The 23,385-nt window shown below is 43.9% G+C and overlaps 1 protein-coding gene across 1 annotated transcript; it reads left to right on the forward strand.

The window, feature by feature from the left end:
• Positions 1-232: 232 nt before the first annotated feature.
• On the forward strand, positions 233-1,217 carry LOC136192250 (uncharacterized). The gene is made up of 2 exons (XM_065980783.1): positions 233-247; positions 372-1,217. Exons 1-2 carry the CDS (start codon positions 233-235, stop codon positions 1,215-1,217), a joined length of 861 nt encoding a protein of 286 aa, XP_065836855.1.
• Positions 1,218-23,385: the final 22,168 nt, after the last annotated feature.

Below are 23,385 nucleotides of genomic sequence, written 5' to 3' on the forward strand. Positions count from 1 at the left end.
TCGCTGAAGAGTCAATGGTGGATTTGACCTCATCAGATGACGAGGCTGAGCAGTCTTGTGGAAATCCCTGCAAGGAAATGTAGTTCATCGTCTTTCAAAGCTGATTGAAGTCCTTGTTTCGGCTTGTGCGTTGCCAGCTGTGCAACACTGTCATCTCTTCCCACAGAAATGCAATCAGCGGCTCCCCGTTGACAGTCAATTACACTTGCATCAACGGCCATAAAATCAGTGGATGTCTCCGGCGAAAGTAAAGGAATGGCGGCAGGAAATGTTCTTCTTCCTGCGTCTGTATCTTCTCCGTAATGACGTTTGCTAAGTTTCAGCAAGCCGCAAATTTTTCAAACTTTAAATTTTTTCGGAGTTAGTTCTAGAAAGTGCAGTCAAAGATTCTCTTTCCGGTTATCGATGCCGCTTGGAAAATAAACAGAAACGACGTTGAGGTTCTTTCTGAAAGTAAAGGCATATCCTTGCGCGGCGACGGCAGATGTGAAAGCCCGGGGCATTGCGCGAAATACGGAGCCTACTCGCTGATGGAAGAGAGATCCGGTCTAATTGTGGACTTCGAGTTGGTTCAAGTAGGAGAGTGCGCAGCAAACGTATACGGATCTGAAATTGATGAAAATAAGAGAATCTCATACTCGCAAAATCTTGGAAAGGAAGGTTTAATTCTCGCTTTGCAATATGTGCAAAGCGGGCTCATTGGCCGTGTGGATGTGCCGGCAACCGACAGACATCCCCAGATATCAAGTTACATGAAGAAAAGACAGCCACATATTGATCACCAGTTTGATATTTGGCACGTTGCAAAGAGTGTCGTGAAGAAGCTTGCCGACTTTGCTAAAACAGCCAAGGGATGGCCTTTACAGCCGTGGATTGCAGCAATCAGCAATCATCTTTGGTGGAGTGCTGCAACCTGCCATGAAAACCCGGAAATCTTGCGTGAAAAGTGGAGGCCAATACTCGGCCACATAAGAAATGTCCAGCACTGGGCAGGGGGAAAGCATTTTCTTCAGTGCGAGCACCCGCCGTATTCTCCAGAAGAGCAGCGAGCGTGGCTGAGTCCTTCGACTCCAGCGTACGAAAAGTTGACGTCGGTTGTTCTTGATAAATCTCTTATGCGCGACATTGGAAAGCAGTCTCGCTTTTGTCATACTGGAAATCTAGAAGTCTTTTACAGTGTAATGACAAAATATTGCCCTAAGAGGCAGCATTTCTAGTAAAACGGAATGCTAGCCCGCACACAGCTTGCGGCACTTGATCATAACAATAACACTGCAAGAGAAGTCACCACAACCAAAGAAGGAGAGCAGCGCTTCAAATTGGACTGGAGCAAGCGGCGTCATCCGTAGTTCGCAAAGGAGATCCGCCAGAAAAAGAAATGCTAATATCTGGAAGATCTTATGGTTGATGTCGTACGGCGAAAGGAAGCACTTTTATCTGGCGGTCTTCCGGTGACGCCAATGCGCAAATGGCACGCCACAGCGCCGGAGAGGAATGGCCTTCCCGTCAACATTGCGTTTGCTCCAAGGCCAAACAAGCATGAGGCCGTAGAGAAGCCTAGAACGAGGTTCCGTCTTCGTAGCGAAGAGCATTCGGGAGATAAAATGTTGTAGTTTATTATAAGCAATTGTCGGAAATTAGGCCAGTAGCGCCCCAACAGTCTATGTTCTTCCTCTCCTGTATGCTCATCATCGACAGAAGGTGGTAAAAAACCGATCTACATATCGTCCTTTTCAGGATAGACTCGTCGTATCTCTTGCACAACATAAGCTGGCAAAACAATTCTTACTCATGCGTCCACCAGACGAATTGTCTGTAGGCTGCCATGAGCTCAATTAATTCTTAAAGACAATCATAATCACAATACCTTTTGTATATTGTATAGACGCTACCTTTTTGCTGTTTTGTTAGATGTTCTGTAATGGTTTCCAATGCTACGTCAGCCATTGAAGAAAGAGAAGTACGCAAAACTACGCTGTGCAGACACACAACATTAATATCTGGGTGATTAATAATGCACTCCATTTTTTTCTTGCGTAAGCTTTGTGTTTGGCTCGTGACAGCAAATGCACTCAAAGGCCTGTTGGCATCGGGTCACAGTTCTGGCACTCACACCAGTTGAAATTTCCTAGTCGATCATTGTTAATGTTCATGAAAGAGGGCAGTTCGCTGTCCAAACTTTCATTTTCATTTTCATTTCTCTCGCTTTCATTAATAGGTTCGAAATTGTACGGAATAAGTATCTCGGGGTAAATATCCATAGAAGTCCTAAGAAAAGAGAAATTTGGCGGTAACGTGGGTAAATGCACGAAAGGATTGCCTCGGTGGGAACCGTCAAGAGACGCTATAGACGTCTAAACTTGTTGGAGACACTGAAACGTGAAACTGGGGCAACTACGACATAGTGATTTCCTGGGGTGGGGACACTGTCGCGCACATAGCGACGCTGGATGGAAACACTGGACTTGAAATAATGTGCCCTCTACCTTTTGTTACAAATTCCAGAAGACGGTAAGTGTCTCCGACGCGCAGTAAACGGCAGGATTAGAAATTTACAGGAAATTATATGGGCTCACTACGTCACAAAAAAAAGAACGCGCGCGCTAGAAGAAGAAAACGAGTCAATTTTGGAAAAAGAAAAGCACAGAAAAGCTTCGGAGCAGAACAGAAGTTGTTCTCTAGGTAAAATGTACAGACTCTAGTCTATTTGTATTTTCGTTACAGTGCCCCTTTAACTAACATTTTCGTTGTCGTCAATTATTCTCAGGAGCTGATTTTTCATCAGCTTCTGTAATAGGAAAGGAAATAAAGGAAGAATCGCTGATTAGTCAAAATATACATAGGTTGCATATCATCCATGAACAGAATATACAAAGTCGTGCGCTAACAGAGTATATATGTAAAGTCGTGCGTGAACAGAATTTAAAGTCGTGTGTGAACAGAATATATATATGTAAAGTCGTACGGGAACAGAATATATATGTAAAAGCAGCTCCAAACAGAATAAATATAAAATGCTTGAACAGCATAAATAAATGTAAACAGAATATAAATAAAAAGCCCATTTTTTGCCGGAATATCGCGCCATAGTCAAGTATCTCGTGAGAATTCTTATTGTAATGACAAGCCAAGATTTTGCCTCTTTTCTCTGCTATCACCCAGGGCCTCAAGGGTTTTTTGATCAAGCGCTGCAAATTATTGACCTGTAACGCTTTGCTGCAAGGAGAAGTTAGAAAAATAGTTGCAAGACGAAATATGTCTGTTTGGTTTTGATAAATCGTTAATTAAGGCAGCATACCCGTTGAACCCTCGCCACTCTCTTCTAAAGCAAAAGGTAAACCAAAATATTCTTTACCATATTTGCCTGCATAGACTGAGCGAACTTCGGGTAAAATCTTCCGCTGTTTCTACACTTCCGAAGAAAAAAATAGGGAGTCCGTATTTTACGGTAGAGGAAGAGAATGCTCTTCGTTTTGCCGTTGGTTACCTGCCGTTTAAACTCCTCAAACGCCGCAAGACCGGTTTATCAGAAAAATACATTGCCAGTTTTTGCGTGAAAGTTAAGCAGTACGTTACTACGCGCATCGTCAGATCATGAAGCTTACTCCTTCCACGATTACACCAGTAAGTAAAAATTGACCGAGGTGAGCTGTTCAGAGTTTCAAATTCATTTTACCGCCTTTTTGGGTAGGTTGAGGCGAATTTACGTTGCTTTCTTCCTGAACAGCTTAGTACCTCGCCCAACAGTAGTAAAGAGGAAATAATCGCCGCTATCGTTAGTGATGAAGATATCCGAAAGCGATTGAATGAACTGTCTTCTACAATACAGAGCTGTGACATAGCTGCATCGTTATTACATGAGTTAGTTGTTCTTTGGCTTAGGATGAGAGGTTTCTGCATGTACTCCTCTTGGATGGAGCAATATAAGAGAGGGAAAAAAACAAAAAACAAAAAAGTCACAGTCTCAGAAAAGTCCGTAGAGACGGTGAGAGAGGGACGAGCAAACCTGTTAATTGACAATATATGAGTTAATTACTTCGTCTGTCCGCTATTTATCACATTTGCGTCGTTTAAGCGGATGAGTTATGTCTGTTCTTGTGCTGGAATGTCGTCGGGAAACAGGCACTTTTTCCGCGGAATACCGTTACCTTCCTTTGGCAAACGGGCAAAAGATCCCTGGCATCGAACGAATCCTGCAAGGTCTTTCATTTGTTTGCCTGAAGGATTTCTGTTTCTTCCACCTTTCGTTCGCACAGTTCCGAAGAAGTTTTCTAGCACGTCTTGGCTAAGCCTTTCAGGAAGAAATCTTTGCACTCCGGTAGGCTTAGCAGGTACAGTATTTTGTTAAATATCTAGAGGTCCGGATATACCACAGAGCTTGTTTCGGTCGTCTTCATTTTCCTAAAGACTTTAACAACGCAGAAGACTTTTATGAGCGCCTCCGAATAGCCATCTCAACAATAAAGAGGCGGGTTTCAATATTTCGAAATTTTTAAAATGTTAACTCTGTCAAAATTTGATTTTCTTGCACAAAAGCGCAGGTGCTTCTGAAAGCGCTTAGAATAAGACTGAAGAGTATCAACGAGGATTGTATGATCGGATAATCGGACGACATTGGCTTTATGGCAATCCTTGTTGCGTAAAAGGCGTCTTCAGTCTTCTCAACATTCCATGACGTCATAATGATTGAACTGCGCAAAATCCAACGTTGAAAACAATCAAAATAAGACAATGTCAACCTTTGAATCGACGTTGCCTTTGATGAACTGGGGCCACCGTTATCGGTTCGTCGACATTCAACTTCCGTGCTTTTCTCTTGCGACTTGTTTGAGATGTGTTTCTGTAAATTCAAAAAATTCTTACGCAAATTCTTAATTAAAAGGCATTTTTTGCGGTAGCTGGGGAAAAGAACGGTCAGATGAGTCGATTTGTTAGACGATAGAATTCTGTGCCAAATAAGCTAAAGGGAAAAGGAGTGGCGTTAACGAAAACATCAGTCCATCCTTTAGATTATCACCTTTTCTTCAGCAAATTAAAATCCTTCCCGTTTGCGAATGTCTTTTTTCCAGTCCGAAAGGTATCCCACGAAATCATTTTTTAACCTCTAAGGATAAAATTTTTACATAAAGTTTTAATTTTATATTTACTTCTAATCTTGAATCACGTTTTGATGTGTACGGCTGCAAATTGGGCTTACGTCTGACATTCATACAGTCGAAAAATCTATCAAACATGTTACCAAAAGTAGCAGTTTTTTTCGTATCTTATCGATTAAAATAATCAAAAGCGGCTACGACCAATGAGTTCAAGACTTACAATAGAATTAAGATGCAAAGTGTTGATAGGCATGCATACTTAAGCAGCAATAGGAACGCGCATTCTGGAGAACGCCGTTATATGAAAGTTGTCTCTTTGTCTTTTTGGAGAAGAGAAAATCCCGTCTGAGAACGATTTTTTCATACAAATCGGTCAAAAGCGTCTTGCTAATAAGTTGTCCTTTTTTCTGTTCACGAAAAAACCTTATACAAAATTATTAATATGTCATGAAGTCGCAGTCTTACCCATAGCGCGCGAAAGCGATCGTGCGCAAAGGAATTTGACCAACAATTTTGCATCATTCTAAGGAATTCGGGTACGTTTGAAAAAATGTCTGCCGTCGGAAATCCGATGATGTTCCCACTTGATCTTTCTGGGATGGCCTTATAGTTCGCACAATCGCAAATAAAGTACTTGCATACTTGTTTTTTCACGCACATAAGCATTTTGCTTAATAACTGTTTTGAAAAACAAAAACTTCCAAAGCAGCCTAGAAAACGACTCTTCAATCGCGAACAATACGATGACCCATGAAACACCCTTTATTCTAACGCGCGTTAAAATAAACAAAAGTACTACATGATGATGATGATGCTTTATTTTAGTACGGAATAGCCATCAACGCAATGGTTGGTCTTCCTGGCACCGTACATAAATCTATAGTAAGCTACAAGCAACAGTTCTGATCTATCTAACTCTAAATTATATATCCATATTAAATAACATAGACTGTTATAATTCTAATTTGAGAGATTCTTCTTTAACAGAAAGTTAAAGATGACAGGATCAACAACCGATCGAATACTGGACGGTAGGGAATTCCACAGCTTTCTACCACGGAACATTGAAGATTGACGCAACGCTTCTGTATTAGGACAGGCAAGAAACAAACCAGTGTCTCCAAGACAAGTTTGATAGTTTTTTGAAACTCCGCTAAACAAATCGACCAAGATGAAGTAGATGCCGACATTGCACTGAACGAAGATCAAACTTGTTCAGTAGGGAAGAAACTCCCCCTACCGTGCACGTACGGTCTCGATACGACAAACCTTCCAAAACACGGAGATATCTCTTCTCTATCCGATTTAAACGATTTGTAACTTGGGCTGACCCGTTGTTCCAAATCACTGCTCCATAGTCCATATCGGGTTGAATAACCGACTTTACCAGAGCTAGTCTGGCGGAAGTGGTCAAAAAACGGTGGCAACGATAAAGCACACCAATTTTCCGACTAACTTTCCGAATGACCGAGTCAACATGCACCTTCCAGTTTAACTGCGAATCGAAAAAGATGCCTAAATATTTTGCAGACGGCGAAGGCAGTAGCTGAGCACCATCCACTGAAAGCTTGTAATTAGATAGGCAAGACTTATACCGAAATTTCGGAAAGAGAACGAGATTCGATTTTCTTCCATTAAGAGACATGAGATTTTCCCGATACCAGTTGGAAATGCTGTTAACACCCCCTTGCAAACTTTTAACAACCCCCATGAAGAGAGTTGTCAGATGCGTAAAGACAAGCGTCGTCAGCATATAAAATGATTAAACAGTCAGAGGGAATAGCATCAGGAAGATCAGCTGTGTAGAAATTGAATAACAGGGGTCCAAGCTTGGAACCCTGCGGTACACCCCTCACAACCGGAGTATGCAATGAGGATTTTCCGCCAACTTTCACGTATTGTTGCCTGCCTGACAGATATGAACCAAACCAACGAAGAACGACACCGCCGACTCCCTCTTTGGCCAATTTACATAGAAGAAGATTATGATCTACCGTGTCAAAGGCCTTCCGAACGTCGAGGAACACAGCTCTAGAGTGAAGCCTACTATCCTTGGCCGCGAGCAGATCATTTTCCAGGACAGATATTGCATCAACAGTAGATCTTGCCTTCCTGAAACCAAATTGGCACTCCGGAAGAATAGAATAAGACTCGAAATGATCATTCAAGGCATCAAACACCCTCTTCTCTAGTAGTTTCGAAACTATAGGAAGCAACAAAACAGTAGCAGGATCAGATCGAATACCAGATTTAAAAACCGGAGTAACTCGTGCGACCTTCCACTCAGACGAAAAAAACTCCCGTAGACAACGAGAGATTGAAAATACTAGTTAACGATGGAGCAACGGATTTTGGAGGCAAGCTTGAGATAGACCGCGTAAATGCCATCGGAACCAGAAGCCTTATTTGTGTTGAGATGATCCAGCATCGAACAAACTTCTTCAACAGAGAAAGAAGGAAAGTTGCAGAAGTTGAGCCAACAGTGGTAGAAAAAGCATGTGTATTCGAAGAAACTGAGCAAGAAACAGATGACACATTCGAGCTGGTAGTACCAACAACAGAATTAAACTGCTTGTTTAAAGCATCAACTGACGGAAGCTGCTCAGAAGCAATCCTAACTCTTCCAGTTATGTCATTGATGGATTTCCAAAAAGCCTTGGAGATGACTTATACGAACAAAGCTTCTCTGTAAAAAAATTCGATTTAGCCGCTCGAAGACGATAGGTGATAGTATTTCTCAATTTGCGGTAAAGACCAGCAAAAATTAATCGTTCCTCAGACGACTTCGTACAAGATATCGACGCCTTTCGACAAAAATCCCGTTGACGTATAAGATCAATAATGACCTTTGAGATCCATGGCAAGGATGGTTTCCGTCTACAACGAATGGCTTTCAAAGGAAAATGCCGATCTAGAATGTCCAAAAAGATAGATTTCCAGGCAGCCCATTGATCATCCACACTATCAAAAGTTGAAACGACAGACCAGGGAGCTTTGCATAAATTGTCAACAAAGTCATCCTGCGACGAAGGAGAACGTTTTCGTCGTGATAATCTGACTGGAAATCTGAGATTCCGTTGCACAAGCCTCGTGACACAAACAAGATTGTGGTCACTAATACCACTCGAGTCAAAAGACGCTAATGAACTATAAAGTGACGGAGTAGTCGCAAGGATAACATCTAACAGAGATCTAGACATTGACGTAATTCTAGTTGCCGAAGTGACAAGATTCTTCAATTGTAATAGCTCTAAACCGTCAAACACAGACGAAGCTTAAAATTAGGAAGTTAACGTTTAAATCTCCCAGAAGAGTAACATCAGAGGCCGAAGCTTGACTATAAAGATAGTCCATAGTTGACGTAAGAGCTTCAGTAAAGGTATATGTAATATTGCCAGAAGGTGGACGGTACAAAGCTCCAACTACATATGAAACACTAGGCAGAAATTCAACAAAAACAAGTAAACTTTCCAGACCAGTGAACGATGGAGCAGATATTCTTTTACACGGCAAGGAACTTGAAACGTACATACACACCCCACCACCATGACGATCTCTGTCATTCCTGAATAACTCATAACCAGACACACAAAGTGAAGTGTCGATGACGGATTCATCAATCTTCGTTTCGGAAAGACAAAGAATGTCAGCCAAACGAAGACGTAGTAACAGACTAATCCAGTCAAACTTAGACAAAAGGCCATAGACGTTCAAATGAGCCAAGATGACGCCGGGGTGAGACTGACATTGCTCACGCAACGACATAAAAATATGACAAAATTAGTCTGCAGAGACATTAGAGATTAGTGATTGATTTACATCCGAAGTAACAGACGAAGATGAGTTGAGGCCACTCGGGGGTGGGTCCTCGTCGAAAAAAGAGTCATCAAGACGCGGTAAGGCACATTGGGTACTCTCCCATTTATAGTTGTCATTTGAAAGATGATGATACGTCTTCAAAGAGATTCGCTCACAAGAAGCATGAAACCACTTATCACAAGAATCACACATTATGCCTCTCTGATTACAGCGTAAACTTTTTCCACAAATTCCGCAAGGATATTTAACAGGACCCGGGTTCAGTTCAACATCACCACAGAGAAATAGAAGTTGTATGATCCAGCGACATTAAAAATATTTTTCAGTAGAAATCGATTAAATTGTTGGCCAAATTTGATCGAAAACCTGCCAGCAGAGTGCACATATAGAACTTTGGTAAAAGAATGGACCAAATACGTAGTCGTATTCGGCCAAACATTTCTGATGAAACGTAACAGTAATTTGACGGCAAAAAAAATGAAAAGAAACGACGAGGTAGCACGAGAAAAATCTGATCGAAGATATAAGCAGGAAAATGATTCAAAGGGGGTAGGAGAAGGCTTATATACACTATTTACACCATGTTCAGTCACGAATAACAGCAGCGATGTCGCAAGTAGCCCAAAGAGAGGGGAAATTCAAACTTTGTCAACTGCATCCGGGACCTAATCAAACAAAGAATATATGCAGAATGACACCTATTACACAAAAATTACATAGAAAATCATTAAAAATATTTCTCCAGCTAAATCTTCGGGCTTGTTGACGAAAAAACGCGTTTGGCAATCCTCTTTCTGCGTAGATAAAGATTGGCACAACGAATAAATATGCTAAAATTGGAATAAGACTTAGGGATGGCCCTGAAAAGCACCCTAACGCGACGCCATCCCTAATCTCTCACCCTACACTAAACCTCAATCATGAATCTAGCTGGAATTGCGACAACCTCCCGCGCAATTTTTCCCAAATGTTTGAGGTGAACCAGATGGCCCGGACGCGAACCAATCCCTAAAAATAAAATTCCCACATTAAAATCATATATAAACCCTAAACTTCGCGAGAAAAGTCATAGGCACTCACGAAGTCTGAGAGCAAAGACGAAACCAAGGGTCAGCCTAACTGTGACCTCGCAACAGAACCTAGCACAGGACTCATTGGACGAAGACATGTTCGCTAGTTTCGATAACATGGGAGAGGATACCATTAACAAAATCCTCAGTACAAAAGACGACGGAGAAGCACCTTCGAATGATCAGACAGGTCCATCGAAAGGCCACAGGAAGAAACCAACCCCACAACCCACGAACCCCTATGCAAATCTACTAAAGCGCCCCCACCTTCCAACAATCAGAAAGCAATTTGATATGTAGAAATCATGCCAATACGTCGTAAATTAAAAGAAACGTCCACATTTATTGATGCCATCGTGCAACGAAAATTGAACGACAAGGGCGAAACACGAAAACCAATTCATACATCGACAATGACACGTCGCTTCAAAACGAGGTCGAAGATTTGGCTAAATTCTCTACAGTACACGCGCGCATATACGCCCACACGCTGTTCGCAAATATGGTACTTGACGAGCAGTTTTTACCTCTTTGCTCAAAGAAATGTTGTTATGGTGTTCTTTTTCTTCACATCTGTGCTGTGCTCATCATTTTGTAACGCTTTTAGTTAGGACCACTTGCATGGCGTTCTGTAATTGGCCGAAAGAAGTCACATGATAGCGATGACCGTTATCTTTTACGATTACCGTAAACGATCCAGTCTCAATGAGTGCACGGGGGCGTACACGAAACGCAATGAAAGCCAAGATGGCTTTGGCACGTTCGAAAATACCCAAAGCGACTACAGAAGATGTCGATGGCAACGCCTCTGCTCCGATTTTGCCCGCGGATAAACCCGTCGCTCCGATTATGCCCACGGATGAACTCGTCGCTGAAAATCCAGTTGATACGTCCAGCGACTACGAAGCAGACCGCGAGGAAACTTTTCTTGACGAGAACGAAGTCTTTGACATTGCGAAAAGTTGGATTCAGGACCCAGATCGATCTCGGGAGATAGTGCAAATGGTCTCAACTCTTCTTTTCTGTTACCACCGCAGCGTACGACTAAGAGCAACTGTTGTTCAAGCCGCTAAAAGCGTGTCTGAGGCTGTCGGAAAAGGAGAAAAAACAATACGTGGTTGGGTAAGCGAATTGAAGACGAACGACGGCGAATTTCTCGAGTACGGTCGTGGAAAGTACGCTAGGCTCTTATTTATGTCAGACGAATTGTGTCGGAGCATGGCTGCAAAATGGGTGCGTGAACACAGCTGTGCGAAAGGAGCCAGAAACATGACAGTAAAAGACTTCATGCAGTACGTCAACGAAACGATGCTTCAAGCAGCAAACTTTCCGGAAAATTTTCCAAAAAAGATTGGACTGACTACTGCACGAAAATTTTTGCATGATTTGGGCTTTTCTAGAACTGATACGTCCAAAAGGGGTGTTTACAAAGACGGTCACGAAAGACCGGATGTTGTTTCGTACAGAAAAGTGTACGTACAGCGGCTTCAGACCCTTGAGAAAAATCATTCCGCTCCTCCTCTCCCCAGTGATGTTGTTGGAGCAGAGCAACCATGTCTGCTATGGGATTTAACTGCTCCTAAACAGCTAGTGACAATGTATCACGACGAGTCAACGTTCCAAGCAAACGATGACCAAAAGTACGCTTGGGCCCAACCCGATCAAAGCTTCCTAAAGAAGAAATGCCGTGGATCAGGTATAATGATTTCTGATTTCATTGAAGAATTTGGCGGATTTTTGGGTTTCACCGACGAGGAGTACATAGAGTTCAAATCCCAACATCCGGAATCCGTCTTGCCTCAGACTGCCAGAATCAGTCTAGAATACGGCTGTAACAGAGATGGCTACTGGCGATCCGACGCATTTTTCGACCAAGTGAAAGTGGCTGTAGCCATTGCGGAAGCCAAGTATCCCAAAGACCGTTTCGACATTGTCTTCATCTTTGACCATAGTTCTAATCACGCTGCCTTTTCTTCCGACGCACTTGTTGCCTCTAGAATGAGGGTTGGAGCCGGGCTAAAACAGCCGGTCATGCGTGACACGAGCTGGAATGGTGAGCTGCAAAAGATGGTGTTTGAAGATGGCCGACCTAAAGGTTTGCGTGCAGTGCTACAAGAAAGAGGCGCTGATCTTACTGGCATGCTAAGAGATGATATGGTAGCTTTGCTGCAAAGCCATCCAGACTTTTTGGAGGAGAAGTCAATGGTTGAGAATTCGTCACATCCAAAGGTCACACATGTCTGTTTTTGCCTAAGTATCACTGTGAAATCAATCCCATTGAGAGGGTGTGGTGTGCTGCGAAAGCTGTGACAAGGCAATCTTGTAAATACAACATTGCCTCTCTCCGATTAGCTATTCCTGAAGCTTTGATGACGGTGACACCAGAACTAATAGGTAGATTTTTTCGTAAAACAAGAGAGTACGTGCAAGCTTATGCAGATGGGAATACTTGTCATACCCTTGACAGTGCTGTTAAGGTGTACAAGTCCCACCGTCGAATCTTCGGCAAACTCTAAATATATTTGTTGAACATCTCCTATTGAACATCATACTGAGAGTTCCCACACTTCCAACAGTAGTTCATAAGTTTCTTTCGTTTAGCCGAACGTTCACTTGCGCGACAACACGTAGCACATGTCCAATCATGGGGCTCGTCGGTTTGAACAGCTCGATCACTTACCTCAACAAATTGTGAGTGCTTACACTGAAAGTCGGAGGCAGCACAAATAATCTGCGATTCCTCCAGTGATATACTTCCTCCCTTATGTTGAATTTCATGCAGAGAAGGAGTTTCGTCAGATAGGGCTGTTTCTGAAAGGTTGTCATTTTTTCACAGCTTTTACCTTCTGGCAACAAATCAGCTGGGAGAACAACAGAGTGCTCTTCTATGGCGTCTTGGTGGACGTATGATGGATGAGAATTGTCCCACCAAACACGAATTGGATCAGATTTCAGCGACTCAAAAAATTCTTTGCAGGTCTTGCGCGAGATTCGATTACTGTGAGCAACAACTTCAAGTTGAATATGCCATGCACGGTGCTTCCAGCTTTTGCTCTTGTCTTGGGCTACTGAAAAAGGTTGTCCAATTAACTGTCTATAGTCAAGAAAAGGATAACGGTGATTAGTTGTTATCTATGCCTAATTTACCCCCTGATACGTCAAGTCGAAACTGCTCAATCGCTGGCGACAGCAATGCCGCCACTTCGCGATTAATGTAACCAATTTCGGTGTCCTCCGAGAGGACAATGATGGCATTAGCGTCGTACTCGTTGCTAGGTTGACGACGAAGAGAGCACGGCAGTCCAGGACGAAGAGAATTCCAGGAATCACGAAGACGGGCGCCGCGAACCGTGGCAATAAGGCGGATTATTGCTTGGGAAGACATCTTCAAGAGTCGAAGAGCGCGCGCTAGCAAAAGCACCTCGCGCTTTGCGCGTAGCGCACGCACGTCATCGTCTACTTATGTAATGCAGCTGTAATCACATAATCTACGCAATGAACTGTGAAGTAAACGTCTAGGGCTATCTACTCTAAAAGATTTCATCCAAAAAAGAAGAGCTGAGAACATTTTGTAGGCCCTCTTCCAAAAAAGAAGTTTGTTAATTACTTACAGTTTACTTCGCCTAAAACAAAAAAACAATCAATGCATTCTTTGAAAGGTTAACTCAACAATACGGAACAAAAGAGCCCAAATTATTTGCTTTGAAACTGTGAAATATATAGGCAGTTTTAGCAGAAATGTCACAAACTTGAAAAATTCCTATTTTCTACAAAAGCAATTGAGGTACGTTATATCCTTTAGCACCAGTGAAAAATAATGATGCAAGAAACACAAAAAAACAGCATAGCGTAACGCTAAGCATCCCTCAATTTGAACTTTGCGCCCTTAAGTTGTTCAGGCATGCGTGGGCGTATATGCGCGCGCGCACTGTATTCAAACATTCAAAACCTTGACAAAGGCGAATATGAGGTTAGAAAAACACAAGCGCTATGCGGCGTCAGGTCAACCGCCTAGAGGTATGACCTGTAATCTGTCTTTCAACCCTCTTCGCCCACGGAGGATCTCGCGGCAGGGAAAAGGGCATACCACAAGCAAATATTGGACGCTCTCGTCATCCATTATGCGCGGTAGCAGCCGCCATGCGTTCCGATCAACGACGAGCGAGCGAGAAAGAAGCTTTATCGGATGCGACACCCAAACGCGCCCATCTAGGTGATTTTGAGCGAGGGATTAAGGAGGGCCTAGACGACTCCGCCCAACAGGAAACAGGCCTATTCGCCCGCTTTGCCCATGACGCGTTATTCGTGCCAAAAGTCTTACCGTGCCCGAACCGCTTCTAAAAACCGGTCTATTCGACTTACCGTGTCCGAACCGCTTCTAAAAACCGGTCTATTCGACTTACCGTGCCCGAACCGCTTCTAAAAACCGGTCTATTTGACTAACCTGGGCCGAACCGCTTCTAAAAACCGATCTACAATACCAGTTTCACTTGTTCCGATCCTATAAACCTGTCTATTCCACTAGCCTCGCTGTTACCGCGGCTTGAATGATTCGGGACTATTCGTCGTCGCAACCAGGATGTAATTTTCTTATGCGCGCGTTACGTTTCCACGTGTTCGGAGAAGTTTCTGCCACTGCCAAAGCAGGAGGGACAAACCACTGCGCATGTGCAAGCATCGTAGCACAAATATATACTAAATTGGATACATTAGTAAATAACGTTTTGGCCTGTCAGTGGAAAAATGACCCCCCAAAAAAGAGGTCCGGGGGGGGGGGGGGGGGTCATTTTTCTACTCTGGAAAAGGAGTCCGCTGCCATAACGAATGACCCGCCGGTAACGTACGCCCGCTGGCTACGCCCGCCGATCAGTTGCGTCGTCTCACGACGATCGTTGCTTTGTCATCATGAAGTAGCAGGCGCAGCATTAGATGGAGTCGGCTGAGTGGGAGTTAGGCGTGAGCGCACGCGCATGCACTACCGTTGACCGCGTGCGCACCCTCCCTCTCGAGTGGACATGGCTAGCGAACAAAACAGCGGCGACAACAGCGACTGCGATGGTACTAAACAGCCGTAGACTATATATATCAGGATTAGCTAGGTCCATTTCTGCAAACCGTCTTCAGAAACCCCATCTGCGTTCGACTACTTGTCAGCAACGTTTTTGTACCTGACGGAGGGTAAATACCCTTCTGAAACAACGAAAGATCAAAAGCGACAGGTACGACGGAAAGCACATAATTATGTTGTGGAAGAGGGAGTAATGTATCAGCTGAAGAAAAAAAAAGGAAGGGTATGTCGGTGTTTACTCTGTACTCATGCACATTTACTGCTTTTTTAGCAAGTGAAGCTTAGGTACATCCACTCTCTTGAAGAGAGAAACAAAATCGTGAAAGGCTGCCACGCGAATTTGCTCGCTGGCCATTTTGGCGTAGCAAAAACCGTGGCCAGAATCACTGATCGTCACATTTGGAGTGGAATCGTTGCAGATGTGAAATCGTTTGTAAGAAGACTTATATATTTTACAGCTTTCCGTAACTTTCCCGCAGGTACGGTCGTGCGACACATGCCAGCGCGGTAACAAGGTACCTATCACTTGTGTACCGGAAATGCACCCTGTTCCTGTAACTTTGCCGTGGAAGAAAATTGGCATCGATCTCATTACGATGCCTCGATCGTCTTCGGACGGATGGTGCTACATTTTGAGTATATGCGATTACTTTACGAAGTATGCCGTTGCCGTTTCCTTGAAGGACAAGAAAGCTATCAGCGTTGCTGAAGAACTTTACAAGGCAGGACTGTCATCACATACACTTGCCCGTTGTCAGGGTTTCTTTAGATATTTATGTCATATGGGGTTCCAGACGAAATTGTCTCTGATAACGGAACAGAATTTAAAAACGAAGTTCTAAACCAGATTTGCGATTCCATGGACATAAAAAGAATTTTCACTACCCCTTATCACCCACAGGTTTTTATTTTATGAAAGAAATTATTAGCCATTGATGTAATATTAGGGAAACGGGTTAGTTGAAAGACTAAATCAAACGCTAGAAACGACCCTAATGAAATTGGCTCAAGGTGACATGACGTCATGGAGTGCATATCTGTCTTCGGCAGTGTACGCTTACAACACATCTGAGCAGTCGTCAACAAAGCACACCCCGTTTGAATTGATGTTTGGGCGTGCTGCAAAACTACCTTATGATTTCGGAATAAGCGATACGCTCTCCGACGACAACGAGAACAACGACGACGCTGATGACTCAGAAGTACTTGACTATTTACGACGAAAGCGGGCAGAGGACATTACCGACGCGAAGAAAAATATCGATGATGCTCAGCGTCGTCAAAAGATCCAATACGACAAAAAGCACGCCAAGACCACCTCTTTTGAACCGGGAGACGAAGTGCTAGTGAAGGACATTCTGCGAAAACGAAGGGCGGGCGGTAAACTAGACTTTAGGTTTAAAGGGCCGTACGTTGTGCAGAAGGACATGGGGAAAAAGGTGTTCTTGCTACGTCGGGGCGCTGAGGAAAGACGTGTTAAAAGCTACAACATGAAGCTCTATGTGAGACGAGATAATGACGTGAGTTGGTGGTCACATCCTAAAACACATTTGTGTGGGTGACTGACTTTCTGTATGCAGACAGCGTCATCAACGGATACTGAAGCAACTCTTTCGGAAAATGAATGCTGCCGCGAAATTGCCTCAGGCAAGATGTTTCACAATGCTTCAATGTTACCAATAGCTTAATACATGATACTTTTTAGTCGCTATGCAAGTTAAAGAAACACCTTTGCAAGTTAAAGAAACACCTCCAAAAGAAACACCTCCTACTGCCGTGGACGCTGTCGCATGCAGATGTCGTCGCCTTTGCTCTAAGAAATCAAATTGCGCGAGCAGGATCGCCAAGAAGGAATGCGGGAATTCTGTCATCCTAATCGTACATCATGTGGCAACCAACCGACGAACGATATTCCTACAGTGGTGCTAAGCGACAACGAATGCGGAGAAGTCGCAATTCCAAGCGCTAAGGAAGTCATGCATAAAGCTGTGTTTGGATATGCTCTAAAGGACAGCGATATGGACGTTCCGAGTGGAACGTGGCTTGGTTGTGACACCATCACTGCTTTTCAGCTTCTACTACAGAACCACCATCCTTACATTGATGGCTTGCAAGACGTCTTGTTAAAGGGGCACTGTAACGGTTTTTAAACCTATACTACTATTAAAGTTCTTATGTTTTCTAATCGTTTCGCGCCGGTTTTGCTGGCATTGTGTGCTTCGGCTACGAGAACGAAGCGTTTTAACTCTGTAATAACGGGCGTTCTGTGACGTAACTGGTCCACGCAGCTACCCGGATACAAAAAATGAACCGTACTTTATGTCGAAGGCGTCACCTGCCAAGAAAGTTTGAAAGAAAAAAGTGTAGATCGTAAGGACTGAAACCGTTCTGTACTGACTTGCATTCGCTAACTAAAAGCGGAAAGGAGATAAAGCCGGAAACGCGCTTTTGTGCGCCATGTATTCGATGCTGTCTTCCGTGCTTTCCCGCTCATTGTCCCACTTAATTTATCATGTGCAAAGGTTCGCCCACGTCGTGCAACTACAGGCTTACAGACATACGGACGGAAAGGCACGGAAGACAGCATGAAATGCATGACGAACAAAAGCGCGTTTCCGGCTTTATCGCCTTTCCGCTTTTAGTTAGCGAATTCAAGTCATTACCGAACGGTTTCAGTCCTTACGATCTACACTTTTTTCTTTCAAACTTTCTCGGCAGGTGACGCCTTTGACGTAAACGCCTGTTCATTTTTTGTATCCGGGTAGCTGCGTGGACCAATTACGTCACAGAACGCCCGTCATTACAGAGTTAAAACGCTTCGTTCTCGTAGCCCAAGCACACAATGCCAGCAAAACGGGCGCGAAACGATTAGCAAACGTAAGAACTTTAATAGTAGTATAGGTTTAACAACCGTTACAGTGCCCCTTTAAGCCAAACTAATGCCTTTGACATCATTCACTCTCAATTTGTTCAAGTACTACACGTCGCAGGTTGCCACTGGGTCACTATATCCAATATAAATTCCTCCGACGGTGCCATCAATTGGTATGACAGTTTACATTGCAACCCTGGAGAAAAGGCACAGGAAACAATTGCTAGTATCATCCACAGCGCTAGAAATGAAATAGTCATCAATGTCATGAACGTGCAGAGACAGCAAAACGGAAGTGACTGCGGGGTTTTTACATTGGCTTTTGCAACTACTCTGTGTGAGGGGGGTGATCCAACGGAGATGGCGTACGACCACAGCAAAATGCGCAGTCATATGGCATCTTGCTTCGATGCCTTGGAGCCGCAACCATTTCCTGTTGTTAAACAGACGACTAGAAGAAAAACAGTCCTGAAAAGCGTGGCATATAAAATCTATTGTCAATGTCGACTGCCTGCAAAGGGTAAAATGATTTGCTGCTTGAAATGCGAAAAATGGTTTCACTGCGCTTGCGTCATGGTGAAGGAAGAGGAAGTGGAAAAAATGGCATGGAGTTGCGCTGACTGTTGCTTAGGTTATCAGTAAGACAGTGTTGAGTAGGACAGACATTCGTTGTTGTTGGTACTGATTCCCGTTTTGCTCGTTCTTTGGTTTCTATAATTAAACACATATTCGGCGATAGGAAACGTTCCTGAAAATATGGACAACAAGACAAAAATTCGTGCAAAAAAAGTGGTCTAAGAATGCCAATCAGCCTAATCAAAAGCACTATTAAGTTTGGTAAGGGCGATAGAAAAGGGACACCGTTTGGGAGGGGGGGGGGGGGTCATATTTCCATGGAAAAGTGACCCGGGGGTCATTTTTCAATGGAAAACTCACCCCCCCGGGTCATTTTTCCATGGAAAACTCATCCCCCGGGTCATTTTTCCATGGAAATATGACCCCCCCGGGTCATTTTTCCATGGAAAAATGACCCGGGGGGACACTTTTTTTAACGGGGGGGTCATATTTTTATGGAAAAATGACCCGGGGGGGGGGGGGGGGGGGGGGGGGGTGAGTTTTCCATGGAAGACCTACCCGGGGGGTCACTCGTTTAGGGGGGTCAAAATTTTCATGACAGGCCTAAGAACAGGAAGGACTGCCTAAGGCAAAGACGTCTTCCAAGCGAAAGATTGATAAATTCTCTACCGATTTGACCCCGACCGCAAAAAAATTTAGACCGACCGGTTTCGAGAAACTAGGGAAGAATGTTCGAAATCGCTCCAAATCGCAACTTTGTGAATGAAATCGACTGTATATGCTTCTGTGTACGTGTCAAACGCCCTAGATTCGTGTATATGGGACCTAGCTTCGCATTTGGCGCCTCAGCTGACTAATCTGCTACTTGATCTCACAATGTTTCGCTACTTCGTTCTCTGTCCCGCGAAATTCGCTGTCCCGCGAAAAGCCCGCGAAGTGTGTGTACGTATTTCGATGGATCGCTCAGTCACAGAGTGCGAATTGGGCAAGAAAAGACCGTACTCGACTCGACTTCGCTGTCGAGCAGCCGAGAGCGACTGCTTCGGGAACGTACGCGTCTATTCGGGTCGTGCCTGCCGTGAACGAGGCTATCGCGATGATGTGAGCCTTTGTGCCACGCATTCTCGCTTGCTGCGTGACGAATACCATCGCTGCGCGCTAACGTTTGATTCGATTTCGTGCTCCGGCACTCTCGAATCGTGTCCGGAGCGAATCTTTGCTGCTCTCGAAGAAATAACCGGAGTGCCATCGGCGTACCTGTGCCGGTTCCACCGGAAAGGCGTGGATTCGATGGATGCTGTTGTGAGCCACCCTCTGTACCGTCCTCCACCTAAGCGCGCTACAGCGGCGATTCAGCCAGTGCACAGGGTTTGTTTCCGTGAGTGCATGTTATTTTATATCACATTTTTGGTACTACAGCACGACGAAGGCGGTAAAAACGATGCTCAAACTACGGAGTTGACACGAGTGAAGGAAGAGCTGGATACCTGTCATCGCCGAATAGTTGAACTCGAAGAAGAAAACCGTGTCTTGCGAGAAAAATTGCAAGCTACAGAAAACAAACAGGGTAATAGATGGATTAGGCAGACTTTCCTAAAAGCAAAAATTTTTTTGCAGATTTTGGGAAGCTTGTCAAATCATTTTAGCAGGCGCTATATAGGCATCATTTTTCTGATCGTGGCTCGCGCCTATACGATGCCAACGACATGGAATCATTCTGTGCTGTCAATGCACCCGGCTTATTCGAAATATTGCTAAACGTCATAACGAGTGACTACTCCGCAGCCCTCGACGACGACGATCGATTTCCGCTTCGCCGACAGCGAGTGGTTGCCGAGCTTTATCGCCTTGCCTACCTCAACAATCAAGTGACTCATAAAAATACCCTAAAATGTTCCACGGTGAAACTAACGTAATTTAGAAAATGACTACATTCGTGAACGACGTTGGACTACACCTTGCGCTATCGGGGTGTTCAAAAGCGGCTTTGGAATGCGGAAGAGCGATCGGCATATGTTGCCATCCGAAGACCATTCGGCGATTTCGTACGGATCTCGCAAAAACCAGCAAACGTCTCACCGGTCCGGCCATCGATAGCGCTCTGCAGAAAAAAAGCCTGCTACTTCTCATTACCGACGACTTTCACTCTGTTCACACTATACAGCGACCGACGTCTGCCGAAACCTCTGTTGCAATTCACATGGCAACTTCCATATGTGATATTCACCAGTCCATCCCAGCGATTTCGCGTTCAGAAAATTCCATTCACTATCAAGCATCGAGCAATGACTGCACAGGAGCGATTAATACAGGAATGCTTATTGATCACTTTAGCACGTTCATGTCGAGGCACAGCTGTAGCTCTTTTCTGTCTTCATTACCTTCAACCTATTGCTCGTTAAATGTCACGAATTTTCACACAACGTTGCTTGCCCTAAGGTAAACAAAATTTACCTCCACATTGTATTGTGTCTAGTCCGATTGTAGATGTTACACGGCTCCAACAATACGAGAAATTGACACGCTACGCAGCAGTTACCTAATAGAAGAAAAACAACAGGTTAGACTTCAAGTGATACCTGGCAACATACAGACTAGTAACACAGCTTCCTTGTTAAGACGCTTAAATCAGCCGATGATTACTACGAAGTCATAACCACTTCGTTGAAAATTCAACCAATTCTAAGAAGGCAAATTTTGAAACATATTTGCAACAATCAAAATTCACGCTAAATTATGGCCTTTAGATATCTCGAATTGAACGTTGTTCCGTCACTTGGCGACTATCCGACGTTTTTTTACCAAAAAAAGTTGATAGCTGAAGTACGGCAGAAATAAGCTATAGTCTGAACGCCTAGTTAGTGTATCTGCTTAGAATGTCAGCGAGCGCGATTGGATGGAGACTTCACTTCCAATTTTGGGGCCGTTTCATATCTTCCTGAATGCCATAGAAAATTTATTCAGCTTTTTTCGCCACATTTTACAAGGTACCTGACATACTCTGGATTACTAACAGAAACTCTTAATTGTGTCTCAGAACTTTACCGTCATCTCTTTGGGCAGCGAAAAGTGCTCCCAATAAAGCCTCAGCCTGAAAGGATGAACACGATCTTAGCAGCAGTCATGGGAGGATGGCTTATTATTCGCGAAGAAGTAACAGCACTCTTTGGAGTCTGCAAAAAGGTACAGTTTATAAAAACGTCATTTTAAGCAAGTCGTTATTTTGTCAATTTTGCTCCACAGGTAGAATATGTTCACCTGCGCTACTTCCTAGACGAGCTCGCTCCACTGATTTTCTATTTTTATTCCGTCATACATCGCGGCAGCCAGTATGACCTGTGGAAGGAATCAATGAATCGGCTGGCAATAATGTTTATCGTACAGCAGCGGAGAAACTATAACAAGGCCATGCTTTCCACAATAAGCGACAATCTCCACCACGAAATAGTCATACCATCGTGGAAAGACACAATTTCCAGGTACCTGAATGTCTTCAGCGAAAAAAAAGTTAAAGTCTTTCATTCCCTGCTGCGAAGCCAATGTCCATCCTGGTCGACAGCTGAGCAAATAAATGAATTTGCGCACGTCCTCAACGCTAAGAAGTTTCAAGGCGACTTCGCATTGAATTTTCTTCAAAACCCTTCTATGAAAAAGTACAATCAGAACATATCTGTTTTGGCCGGCAAAACAGCTGAATATCTACTTTCAAAATTTACTGCAATATACCGAGCTGAAGATGCTAGCAGCCGAGCAGCCATGCCTATAAAAGGAAAGAGAGCTCAATTCTATTTAAGCAGGTTCAATGCTACAGTTGATCAAAGATCCATGCCGCTCGGGTTCTCCACCAAAAGGCCGCCAGACGAGGACATTCTTTGTGACTCTGAAACGTGCAATTCAGGATCTACAGAAGCTGTTGTTTTGAATTGCGGTCATTTATTCCATAATGAATGTTTGGGCGTTTCTGGCTGTCAAGTATGTGAACCATTCTTAACAGAAACTATCGACGACCTCGCCAAAAGATTTTCAGCTAGCCTAACAGCTGCTCAGGCCGAGACTCAGCAGGCTCAACAAGAAGACCCTAGCGACCAAGAGAGCGACCAGAACGCCGAGTTAGATGTCTCTGATGATTACTACGCAACTGACGAATTTATTGCCGGCATCAAAAGTCAAATCGCAGCACTGCCACCAAAATCAACCCAGCCTCTGTTTTTATCAGCCAGCCACAGAAAAACTGTAACTCTAATTGAACATAATTATGCATAAAACATTTCCTAATCAAACCAAGAACCAGTAGCCTTTATCTTCATGCACGCGTAAGCAATTTCAGTGTATATCTTTGAGCTAATGAGATAACCAAAGCAAACTTCCCTCATGTTCTGTTCCATTTGATTTACCGTAAATTGGGAGACGTCTTAGAGCCAATAAGGCTGTCGATAGGTTACTGTAGTTGTGTACACGCTGTTCCAACCAAAAAACGCACACGAAATGCGCGTTCACTGTCCAAAACGACACCAACTCCAAAGCTTACCTTCTTGGGCTTTATATTCACTCTGCGACTTATTGAGCAGGAGAAAACGAAAATTCCGCTGGCGTAACGAAAAGGAATCCTGCCCAGTCTCAGAAAAACACGCCGAAAGCCCAAGAATCCTCCTAGCAACCTGCACATGCGCAGTGGTTTGTCCCTCCTGCTCACTGCCAATGGATCGCACAAGCCAGAGCAAGTTCCTCGAAGCTATTTCGCTTTTGAACTCTGTAGCTGGCGACGTACAGTTAGCCGGTAGGTCTCATGCCGGTTTTGTTGGTGTTTTGATGCCGATCAACTGTGTAAAGGTTCCTCCGGGTCAGGATCGGCTTCTCTTCGTCGTCAAGTTTTTGGATCAAGCG

Source organism: Oscarella lobularis, chromosome 10, assembly GCF_947507565.1.
Source record: "Oscarella lobularis chromosome 10, ooOscLobu1.1, whole genome shotgun sequence".
In the NCBI taxonomy this organism is placed as follows: domain Eukaryota; kingdom Metazoa; phylum Porifera; class Homoscleromorpha; order Homosclerophorida; family Oscarellidae; genus Oscarella; species Oscarella lobularis.